The 12208-nt window shown below is 29.8% G+C and overlaps 1 protein-coding gene across 1 annotated transcript; it reads right to left on the bottom strand.

Annotated features, from left to right (window-relative positions):
- Positions 1-3435: 3435 nt before the first annotated feature.
- LOC111876233 (thylakoidal processing peptidase 1, chloroplastic) lies at positions 3436-5707 on the bottom strand. The gene is made up of 6 exons (XM_023872769.3): positions 4699-5707; positions 4503-4571; positions 4347-4415; positions 4160-4246; positions 3993-4060; positions 3436-3879 (listed from the first exon to the last, which is right to left on the bottom strand). The coding sequence occupies exons 1-6, from the start codon at positions 5380-5382 to the stop codon at positions 3768-3770; spliced, it is 1089 nt and encodes a 362-aa protein (XP_023728537.2). The 5' UTR covers positions 5383-5707; the 3' UTR covers positions 3436-3767.
- Between the last annotated feature and the right edge of the window lie 6501 nt (positions 5708-12208).

Raw genomic sequence — 12208 nt, 5'->3', positions numbered from 1 at the left:
GAGTCCTATACTCTCCATAATATTTATTTTAGAAAGGCGATTGTGGGTTGCACATATGTTTATATGGCATCAGAGTCGGCGTCACACACCCCCGTGGCTAAGAACATCCATCTCTATACTCATACTCATCGAATGTTCGAATCTGAGAGGGACTGTTAGTATATCCCACATTGGTGTGACACAGTTCTTTATGTCAATATTTATGTTTGAGTCTTCCCACTCTCTATAAGGGCTCTTTTGTAGAGTTTATTATATGAGATTCCACATATATCTTACATTTATCATAATTATATTTGGTTGTTATTGGATAAAAACTAGATTAGAATTTGTTATATAATGGATAACTAATCAAATATACCGATGGATACAGATTGGATCGATTCTTAGAAAAATGTTGCAATTGACTACTTTGAAACTTGAAAATGACAGTTTGGTTTCTTGTGAAGTTATAATTCTATTTTTAGAGCATTTATTATTTGTTTCAAGGACCTTATTTTCCATGCTTTTGAAAACATGTCGGGTGTAGCTTTTTTTAGCTAATGTCACATCAAATTTATTTATATGCATAAGCAAAGAATATAGTCGTCCACTTTCTGCTTGCTTTTAAGTTTTAACCAAGGTTGCCAATATTAAGATCTTATTTAAGATTGTTTTAGGTTTTGCAAGACCGTGATAGAAAGATCCTATCAAAATAAACTTATTCAAATTTGTTCACAAGATATTGGAAGTAAAGTATACATTATAACTTGATGTTGATTAAGATGTCAATAGTGGAAACAAGTTTAACTTCTTAAGCGTGAACCATAATTTTTGTTGCTACAAACAGTAACAATTAAGAGGAAAACGTCTTAATTAGAAAAGGCCATACTTATCATATACAACTAAAGGCATAAGATCACTAACGGATTAGTATGAGTGTGCTCTTCTTGATTCGAGATGAATCAATAAAATTGTGATGCTCTACAAGACTTCTTGGAACTTGCATACTTGATTTCAGGTTGAATAGACAATTTTTGAGACTTGACTATATAATAAAACTAAAGAGGTGAAATCGAGATCGTAGTGTGATCGGAATTGTTTTTCACTTGTAGGATCTTAAAATCGTAAGATCTTATAATTAAGACCGGGGTCTTAACAGCTATGGTCTTAACACCTCTCATGTTTCATCCTCCACAATTCTTGCATTTAAACAGCCTTCAAAATCCATATTATCAACTTGTATTGTTTTGTGATTTGTAAGTTATGAAGTTCTGGTATCAGATTGTTGATTTCTCTTCACAAAGCAACCATGGAAAGAATCAACCTGATGGATATTATGTTTAGTCTCAACTCTCAATTCCCCCAATGAGATGAAAGCATATGCATATCCATAGTTAGCTATCCAGATTTTAATTGAAGTCTTTTTCTTTCTAGCATTTTTGGTATCCATATTTAGCAATTTCCTAATAAGACACGGAGAGAGACATTTATAATTTGTGAGATATCATCGTCGTGTTATTAAAATGGTAAGTAGGTGGATGAAAATTCTTTAATGCATGTTTGTGCTATGATTTTGACGAAAACGCGTTACTTTGTATGACCATATGAATTATGATGTGTGCTTTTGTACAATAGCAAAATGTCATTGGATAATTTGCTCTAAACATAAAATATATATATATATATATATATATATATATATATATATATATATATATATATATATATATATATATATATATATATATATATATATATATATATATATATATATCTAATGAATTTTAAAAAAAAATAATGAAAAAGGGCACTTTGGTTTCATGTAAAGATGTATAATTATATTATCTACTCTGGTTTGTCAATGCGTTGAACGTTGATCTGTTTCCTAGTTCAATTTTCCACGCCTTTGGAATAATGGTTGGTGTTGTTCGTTATTAGGTATGTCACATCAAAAAATTTATTAAGAAAGCAGAAGCGAAGAATCAATGTTTCTCATTGTTATTTTATCACAAACTAGTAATAAATAACCAAGCATGTAACAATGGATTAAATTGTATTCTATTAAGTATTAAAACGTTTCGTTAGGTAGGTTTACATCCGGCTATTGCAAAATATTGAAGATTGTTTTGAACAATGTGACATCTTCGTATGGTGGTTTAGCCAAACTCTACATACATTCGTTGTGGTATCGAATATCGATTCACATCACACTGGACCACAAATACATGATACATTGAATATTAAGGTTCTTGAAAAGGATGTCAAGGTCTTTCGCATATAGCATACCTCGTTAAAATTCCACATCCTTTATATGCATATCAACAAAAAAAAATTATAATATCTGTTATTCAACAAATAATAATAATAATAATAATAATAATAATAATACCAAACCGATTTATCATATTTTTTGCAGTTGAAGTTGTGTCACTATGAGTCCATAATAACTTTCCAAATATATAAACTTGGTCTTGTATACTTTGTTTTCGTTTTGGTACCGACTAGGGATTTATCAAACTGGTCTCGTTTGAGACCGGTTGACCACCTGAGACCTGTCCGGAAAAAAATATCGGACTGTTCTAGAAAAAACAGATCAATTTCAACCAAACAAATTTATAAATCAGATCGGTTTCAGTTTTCAAACAGGTTTTGGATCGTGAATCCGTGTTTTTTTTTTTTCACCTCTAGGAAGAACATTTGTTATTTTTGGACTGATAATGAATCTTGTGTGTGGGCTGGACTATAGGCAAATTGTTGTGGGCTTGTGGAGAGGGTTTGGAGTTATTACAAGATGGGACGTAACAACTAATAAGTTAACAACTAACGTGTAACACCTTGGATTTTTATTCATCCATTTTTCATCATATGTATTCACACTTAATCAGATAAGTTTTATAATATAGATATACAATAAGATGCAACTATGCTTTAAAAATTGAAAGGAAAAAATGTTTAACTCAGTAATCGATACATCGGTACTATATCAACTCACAATTTGTACTATATCAACTCACAATTTATATTTTTAAGTTCGATTTAATCATAAATTAAATATAATATATTTGATGTCTCTAGTTTATTTTTCGAGTTTGTCATGTTTTGTAACCAAAAAAGTAGTTGATAATGTAGTTTTTTTTAAAAGCTACTCAGAATAAATTTTCAACTAGATTATAGATTTTTTTAAAATTTTTCTATATATATCCTTTATTAATTGCAATAAACATATTTTTATATTAACCTCTATGTGATTTTACAATTTTACAGCTAACTTTTTATCAAACGTGAGCTACTAACTTTTTTACCAATTAAAATTGAATTGGATAGTTGTGTTTTGAAACTCGAGTAGGAAGGAACGATTGGATAATGAATACCTTAAGTCTAACACCAATGCAACTTGAACGCAACTATTTTTAAGTGTTGGAAGAAATAAATGTTCAGCATCAAAATTCTACTCAATTATCTTTAAAGACTACAAGAATGAGTGATTTCTTTTCATCTTTACTCAAATTTCATAACAAAACATTCATCAACAATTAAAAAAATGAACGAAAATACAAATCCTAAAACAGCCGCAACCGACCATCAACACGGTTACCCAGATAGTAGTTATATATTGAAGAACGACTGCAAACTATTCACAATGCTCAAAAACAATGAGCCAAAAGTTAAACAAATTAAAAAAAAAAAAAAAAAAAAAAAAAAAAAAAAAAAAGAGGGACAAAAACCAAATTGTCAAAAAAAGGAGTCATTCAAGATTCACCCTCTACCAAAGATCAGGGTGACAAGTGTCAAGAATGTGCAACACCTCTTTTCGCTTGATATATCGTGTCTGAAATCTTCGTGGGTGGCCAATAGCGGAACACAGACCTACCCACAATGTTTTTCACCGGAAGTGGACCCCTGCACCATCACATCACAAAAATCATAAGGATTGTAATCTTGATACAGGACTAGACTGAGAGTATCAGTCCAATGCATGTCAAACACAGTATAAAAAACGACGCACGCATTACCAGTCGTGCGAGTCATAACTGTTGTTACGGTTGTCACCCATCACAAAGACACACCCTTCTGGCACAAGCTGAACCACAAACAACATAAACATGATTTGAGATTAAATCTTTTGTTCTAATTAGCATAATGAAGGCTTTATATGGAGTTGAAGGAAAAAAAAAGTTACCATAGGTTTCATTTCGTATTTTAATGGCTCTAAGATGAATTCTTCATCTTGTGCTACACCATTCACTAGTAGTTTCCCTCCTCTTACCTAAAATATGGAGCGAATTTAACATCTTGGAAAGATAAATGCTGTAGATAATTCATAATTCCTTTGAAAAAAGTAGGATGATCATAAATCATAATCTTACCTCAACCCAATCTCCAGCCTTTGCTACAATTCTTTTTATAAATACATCACCAGAACTGTAGCCAAATTCCTACAAGATTATTGATACAAGACAATGAGCAAACAACAAAACACAGAACTAATCAAAGATACTTATAATCAAGAAGTGGAATCGCACCTGAAGAATGGGAGGAGCCTTGAAGATCACAATATCTGAAACTTCTGGCTTCCGAAAGATGTATGAAACCTAAATCAATAACAAGCAAAAGCTCAAAATCTTGCATACAATCACTATGTGAATTGAAAAGCCAAAATGGCGAAATTGGCAACCATCATTCATATAGTGTGTAATAAGGTTAGAATTGGGATTATACCTTTTCGGCCATTATGCGATCACCCACATCAAGGGTAGGGCTCATGGATGCAGAGGGGATGGATCTTGGTTCAGCCAACTGCGATCGGAATAAGATACTGACACTCAAAGCGGTGAAGGCAGCCTTAGCATCATCGGAGCAAACATTTAATAGTTTTGAAAACCAATTGTTCCTCTCAACGATGATTTTGGTACTTGCAACATTGCAGGTTTTCACGCAATCAGAAGTAGTCTGATTGGACTTCGTCGAGCTAGTACCGCCTTTATCAACCTCCGTACTGTTAATCTCGTTACATGGGAGCCACTTCGACCCTTGGAAAAACGGAATCATGGAAGACGCCTTCAACGGCGAAATCCCAAAAACCCCAGAACCACCACCAACGCCACCACCGGTAGCCGTTGACTTTACCAACGAGATCAATCCAACAACGAGGGGAGAAGGTTTGGAGGAGGTCTCAACGCCAAGAAAATCACATGCGAGAGTGGCATACGCCGAAACCGAACACCTTGAACCCGCCGTTGCTGCCGGACCGTACCCGGCGACGGGATCTCGGTCGGGATTCTGGAATATACGAGGACGAGAAAAAACCTCGTGAAAAATTCGGCATGTATTGGATTTTCCGGAGGCGGTGGCTAGGTTTTGGGCCACGTAGCCGGAGTAAGAAACAGTGAATCTGATCGCCATACACGCAATTTTGATTAACAACAAAAAGATTTGGAAAATTGCTTCTTCGGTGATCAACTGTTGTGACGTGAAAAGAAAACTCACAAAGAAAGAGATCCCATTGAAAATGAAGGAATCAGTGAGATTAGGAGGGTGGGGTTGAATCGAAGGGTAAGATTAGAACAAGAAGCGAAGAATCGGGAGCTGAAAATTGGGGAAAGTGATGAAATCGAAAAACCCCAAAGCTGAAAACAACCTGAGATTTCCTCCGGGAAGCGATGGAGAGATCTCAAGGGTGTGGAGACGAAAGAGACGAGAAGAAACAAGGAAAGCGGAAGCCGAAGGGGATAAGTGATTTTGTTTATACGGGGCGGCTGCGCAATTCCTCAACCTAATCACCCCTATTTTTCACAATAATTACAGTAATACCATTCTGACTTTAAGTTAAGATGCGTTTTATAATATTTCCAGTTTTTATTATCTGTTTCACGAATGTATTTTGATGTATTATTATTTTATCAGATCAAGACAATCATATTTATGAAGATACATAAATATATGTTTATAATAATGTAATTGTTTAAAATAATTCATTAGAATGTAAGCAAATGAAAGTTTGTGTTCATAAAATAACATTAATTTAATAGTACTTAAGAAAAACAATTCTAGTTTAATGACTGTTTTAATATAATGATGTGCTTTGTGATTATTTTCTTAAACACTAGTTGTGAGACCCGTATTTTATACGGGTTGGATAAAACAAAAAATTAAATATAAATATTAAACAAAAATTTATTTAAATCTGAAATTTTAGATTTCAAATTTAAAGTTTAAAATTTAAATTTTCAAAGTAACATATTAAATACTATATGAATAGTAATTTTGTAATTTATTAGTTATTTTCAATTAAAACAATTATTAATTGGGGTGTAAATATGATGTGTTAATTAAAAAAAAAATAAAAAAATGACAAATGGAAAAATATTTATTCAAAAAATACCAAAAAATAACATGTATCCAAGTTAATGAGATAGTGACATGAGAATTTGAACTATGATATCGATCTAATCATAATAATAAATTTCAAATCGGTCAACAACACAATAAAAAATCCTTTTAAATAGGTTTTTAGGAAAAAAGAAAAATAAAAATATGTAAACCACTATCTCATTAGTAAACACAAACTATAGTTATAAATTTATTATGTTTGTAAAGATAATTAACAACTCTACTTTATTATTTAAAAAAGAGACAAATTTTGACTTGGTATGTATAATTCTTTTGTAAAGATAATGTTTTTATGCCTTCAAATTTGAAATTTTGTAAAAGGAAATAGTAATAGTAAATTATAAATTTGGTCATTGTCTTAAAAAAAAAAAAAAAAAAAAAAAAGTTCAGTCTAAATCTTTAGATCGCCTGTATATTTGCGGTTTGTTTCGGATATAATCCTTATCCTATATTCTAATTGACTTAAATATTTTGGACTAAGCTTCCAATTTCGAGTAAAACACAAAAATTGTATCGTTAATAAATACAAATATAAGGACAATATTAGTATAATTTCAAAATTTTAGACCGAACTTGCATTTTTATATAAAACATACGTGTCAAATTTGTAATTTACTTTATAATAAACGTATATGCTTAGAAATAAAATAAATGAGTATTTAAGTTAGTATATCTAACAACTAAATAAATAATTTATGTTACAATCATATTCAATCATAAACTTTATATTTCTCTTAGTAATACAATATAGAAAAAATTTCACTGTTTTGAAATATATAGTTTTAGGGATGTAGTATGAAATTAGAGTCTTGGTATTTAACTATTTATTATCAACAAGGAGTACACACTACGAAAGGTTGTGGGGGTTGTTTGTAAATATTTTAACTGAAAGTGATATTAATGAAAAAGACAATAGATGGAAGGGTAGAAGTGAAAACGTCATGGACGAAGCATGTAGAAAGATTGATGACGTAAGCGCATACGGTATCAGCCTTTTTTTAGTTTTGACTGAATCTGGTGGGGATGTTCCCCAGCAACAGGATCATCATCTTTCCTTTTCTTCTAAAAAAAAATACTAATATAATTGTCAAAACAACCATTTGAAGAAGTAAAAGTTGTTAACTAAATAGACATAAACTTCAAATAAAATTACAATTTAGTCTCATTAATTATTTAAATGTTATATATGTATAGTTTTCAGTATTTTATTCTTAATTATAAATAGTATATACTTAAATATTTGAAATGTATTTACTAATTATATAAATTTATAAGCCAATATTAAAAATAATTTATTAGAATGAGAAACTAAGTAGTAAGATTCAAATAAAATGAAATATCATGACTAATATCGAAAGTTCCTTGCTCAAATTTTTTCAGACTCTCTTCAAGTATATCTTACAACAATATTTTTTTTTTTTTTTGTGCCTAAATGTGATGAAGTGATCCGGTCCTTTTCCGGCCGGATAGTCATTTGAGTCCATTTTGACCACTTTGCCCATATGTTGTTAATTATGTATAAATAAGATGATATTTTTGTTTTTTCAGCACTATCTCAAAGAAGTGAAGAACTCTCTAATATCATCTTAATTATAGACAAATATTTGTTTTCAAATCTAATAGTCTTCTCTTCTCAATTTTCAGTAACTTATCTATATTTCTATATATCGTATTTCATATTCTCTTGTTTTTTCAAGTTGGTAGGTGTTTTTTCTTTGTATTAAAAGTTGGCATCAAATTAATTAGGTCATGGGTTTGATATCATTACAATTTTGATAAAATGATGAGAGATATAGAAAGAGTGTGATGTGAGTTTGTGATCTAAGGGAGGAGGGAGTCATTACCACTGAACTCACTGAACCCACTGCCAAATCAGTTTTTCTCTTTGATTTTTTTTCATCTTTCCGAACCCACAACACACGGAAATCCTATCTTTTTCAACCCACTCAATTAAAAAAATACTAAACAACTAAGGTACAAGTCTTAAAACATATGGTACAAGAGGAAATGAGAGAGAGAAAGTAGAGAGATAGGATGAAGTGGGTTCGTGAAACCAATTAAACAATCCGCCGAAGAGGGAGTGGCACCGGCAGTAACTCTATTGCTAATTAAGATTTTACCTTGATTATTTTGTATATTTTTTCTAATTATGTGGGTTGAGAAAGATAGGATTTTTGTGTGTTTTGGGTTCGGAAAAGATGAAGAAAAATCAAAGAGAAAAGCTGATATGGCAGTGGGTTCAGTGGGAACGACTTCCTCCTCCCTAAGAAAGGGTTGTTATTAGACCAATTTGGCAATCCATAATTGAAAAAGATTAAACTTCAACCAAGATATGGATATGGAGTAAATCGGTCAAGATTCAAATTTGATTATTTAAATCGAACATTATAATGAATAATATGTTTTTTAGGTCTTATTTGTTGATGACTGGTCTGCATTCTCAGCTGTATGGAGTTTGTGTTGTGTGTGTGTGTGTGTTTTTTTTTTTTTTTTTTTTTAATGATTGTTGATATGAAAATATGGGATTTAGCAAGAGCGGATATAAACAAAGGTTTTCATTAAAAGTGGTGTATCTTGTAAACTTATGACGTTTCTTCTCTACTTGTCTTCCACACAATTATTTATGAGTAAGGTCTTAAGGATATCCTATCACAGGAGCTCATCGATATTTAACACTTAGCCCATCAAAAGAGCCCAAAATTGCATAGAAACATAAACGGAACATAGTTAACGACATAACTCCTCTCCTTAAAAATTTACAATTCACCACAATAACATTATGAGCTTATTCAGAGACTCGCACATAATTGATTTATATTCCAAACGGCTATGTAGTCGTTTTTTTTTCCCAAAAATATAGAAATAAAAATAAAAACATATTTTTTTTGGTACCGATTGAATTTATAAAACCACGACCTAAAAAGAGGTTGTGAAAAAAGAAACAAACTACGTATAGAATATCAAAAGGAGAACAAATGTTTATTTTGTTGATTTCACTCTAATCTCATAACCTCATATATTTTTGAATATTTGTAATGTCTATTCTTCATTATTTCTTTGATCTTTCCACATATTCACGATCTTTGGTTAGAGGAGCCTTGACCAACAACGAAGTCATCGATAATATTGAACATGATCGGAGAAATAGATATAAAGAAAAAAGAAATGGAAAAGATACAATACAAAAATACATTTAACACACATTAAATAAATAGTACAATGCATTTATAAATTTACAAATACATTCTAAAAAATATAAAACAAATTTTTTTAAATCCATGATATATCTATTATGAGCACGAAGTTGGTGAATCAACTATAATCATCCATAATTGAAATTCAATGTTTATCAGTGACATTTCATTTGCAACTTCAGTTAGTACATCAAAATCAAGTTTATCCTTATTATCATGTTATACAATGCACGTAAATTATATAGTTTCTTAGTTAAGTATTCAAAATTTATGTTTTAACAACAAAATAAATATAAATCAATGATACTTTCGGCACATTTTGGCAATTTTATTTTTTAATACAAATAAACATGATTGTGAATTTGGTTGCCTCTTTTCATCATTTCGTAGAGGTACCGGGTGCGTAGTTGAAACTTAGTGCTTAGTTTCATAGCATGCTCATATACTTCCCATTCAAGTAAAAATATAAGTTTATATATAAAGAATAACACGTGGATATTCTTTTTTCTTTTTTTTAAATCTATAGTATTGACTATTGAGTATTGACACCTCATATCTAATTAATCTGTGAACTTGAGTCTTCATTCACTGGTTTGAAGTTTGAACGGAAATTTACATGGGTGTAACTTAATTCTTAATAGAGTTTTTAACCAAAATAGGGTTATTAAAAAAAATATTTACCAATCTAGTATAGTTTCAAAAATATTTACCAAACTAGTGTGTTTATCATTATTTCTATGATAAGGCTTTAAATTTATGAAGAGTTTGGAACACTGTTAAACACTTTTTTGATTATCTTTGAAATTTAAATGTTATATTTCGATAATTATGATTCTTTTTCCACATGGTGTATCTTAATTATCACGATTTTCCTTTTTCTAATTTTACCACATAAAAATCTATAACCACTTGAGAGGTTCAAGTTACTTTTTGTCATTTGGGTCATTTTTATAAGTATATTTATGGACCCATCATCATTATTTTAATGTTTTTGATATCATTTTCTTGGAATTTTAGCTTCATATATTATTATTTTTAGTTATAGAATTCATCCAAGAAAGGCGGAGTACTCAAAGCTGCTTTTGTAGGAAACAAAAAGTGTATAATCAGAGGGAAGAGTAAGAGCATCTTCAGCTCTTCCAAGTGCAATGCACAAACATCTTAATATACTTATATGATAATTTATCTAACACCATTAATTTATGAATAACTCTATTTATAAATTTATTTCATATAGTTAAATCTTTATAGGATCTTTAAATGGATTTTTACTTTTTGTTTAATCTTGTAATATACATTTACAACTAATTTAAATAATTTTGATAAATAATGTAAATTGAGATGTAGAATTCCGCACTTTGATGTCAAATGCTCAAACCATATTATGACTATTACTAATGTTTTTGCGATTTTTATCCCCATGTGACCGCTCCAATAATACGATTTACCATCTTTTATGTTCAATCTTATAAAGGAATAAAAAAATTAATATGTATACATTTTTACCGGACAATTTATATAAAAAATGTTATTATTATTTTGTATTTGGGGTTGACCATTACGAATTTAAACTGCACAAATCGATATACTTTTCACTCTGATAGTATTAACCTTTAATTATAGGTTTATGTTTGCTTTAAGTGTCGTTTTTATAGAAAAATAAATGGTTAAATATAAAGTTGATTATAAGATGTACATATTTAGACATAAAAATTTCAAAACGAATTAAATTAAACTTTAAACGTAATTTTAGATTTATAATACATTGTGACATTTTATTGTAGTTGATTTGCTTAGATTTGCTTATATGACATGCCACATAAATGAAAACCTATCCAACTATATTTATATGGAGTTGATGTGGCGTACACGTCTCAACTCATTTACACCCTAGAGACCAAACTAATGTTCCTTCTCCCAAATCATTCGCATCAATGAGATAACCATGCCCAACAAATGGGTCTAACACCATTATGTATTTTGGCTTATGCACATTTATTATTTGAAGTTTTTTTTACTTCATTTAATAGTGGAATCTCTTATCTTTTTCAAAATATATATATATATATATATATATATATATATATATATATATATATATATATATATATATATATATATATATATATATATATATATATATATATATATATATATATATATTAAGATGATCGAGTATTACAGGTTTATTCGGTTTTTTGAGACCAAGTATCTCATATCATCTTTTCTAGTCATCTTATTCAACCAACATCATGTAACTCTCTCTCTCTCTCTCTCTCTCTCTCTCTCTCTCTCTCTCTATATATATATATATATATATATATATATATATATATATATATATATATATATATATATATATATATATAGATAGATAGATATAGGAATGAGTTCTATGGAAAACAAATAACTAGGGCAACATCTACCGGAACCAACAATCAAATGACACGTGTCCATTACTTTCTTCACAAGTAATGTATTGTGGAAGTTATTTTGGAAGTGATGTGTTGTCATGTTATCATTGGTTCAAATATGTGTTGCCCTAATCATTCATTTTCCAAATAACTCTTCCATATATATATATATATATATATATATATATATATATATATATATATATATATATATATATATATATATATATA

The sequence above is a fragment of the Lactuca sativa genome, chromosome 1 (assembly GCF_002870075.4).
Source record: "Lactuca sativa cultivar Salinas chromosome 1, Lsat_Salinas_v11, whole genome shotgun sequence".
Taxonomy (NCBI): Eukaryota; Viridiplantae; Streptophyta; class Magnoliopsida; order Asterales; family Asteraceae; genus Lactuca; species Lactuca sativa.
This window is presented reverse-complemented; position numbering and strand designations above follow the sequence as displayed.

What these genes read in the sequence shown, in the direction of transcription:
- LOC111876233 (XM_023872769.3), bottom strand. Translation starts at nt 5,382, where the DNA reads ATGGCGATCAGATTCACTGTTTCTTACTCCGGCTACGTGGCCCAAAAC. An exon ending in AATACGAAATGAAACCTATG is followed by an intron (nt 4,061 to 4,159) that starts GTAACTTTTTTT and finishes TTTGTGGTTCAG; the next exon opens with CTTGTGCCAGAAGGGTGTGT. An exon ending in AGTTATGACTCGCACGACTG is followed by an intron (nt 3,880 to 3,992) that starts GTAATGCGTGCG and finishes GTGATGGTGCAG; the next exon opens with GGGTCCACTTCCGGTGAAAA.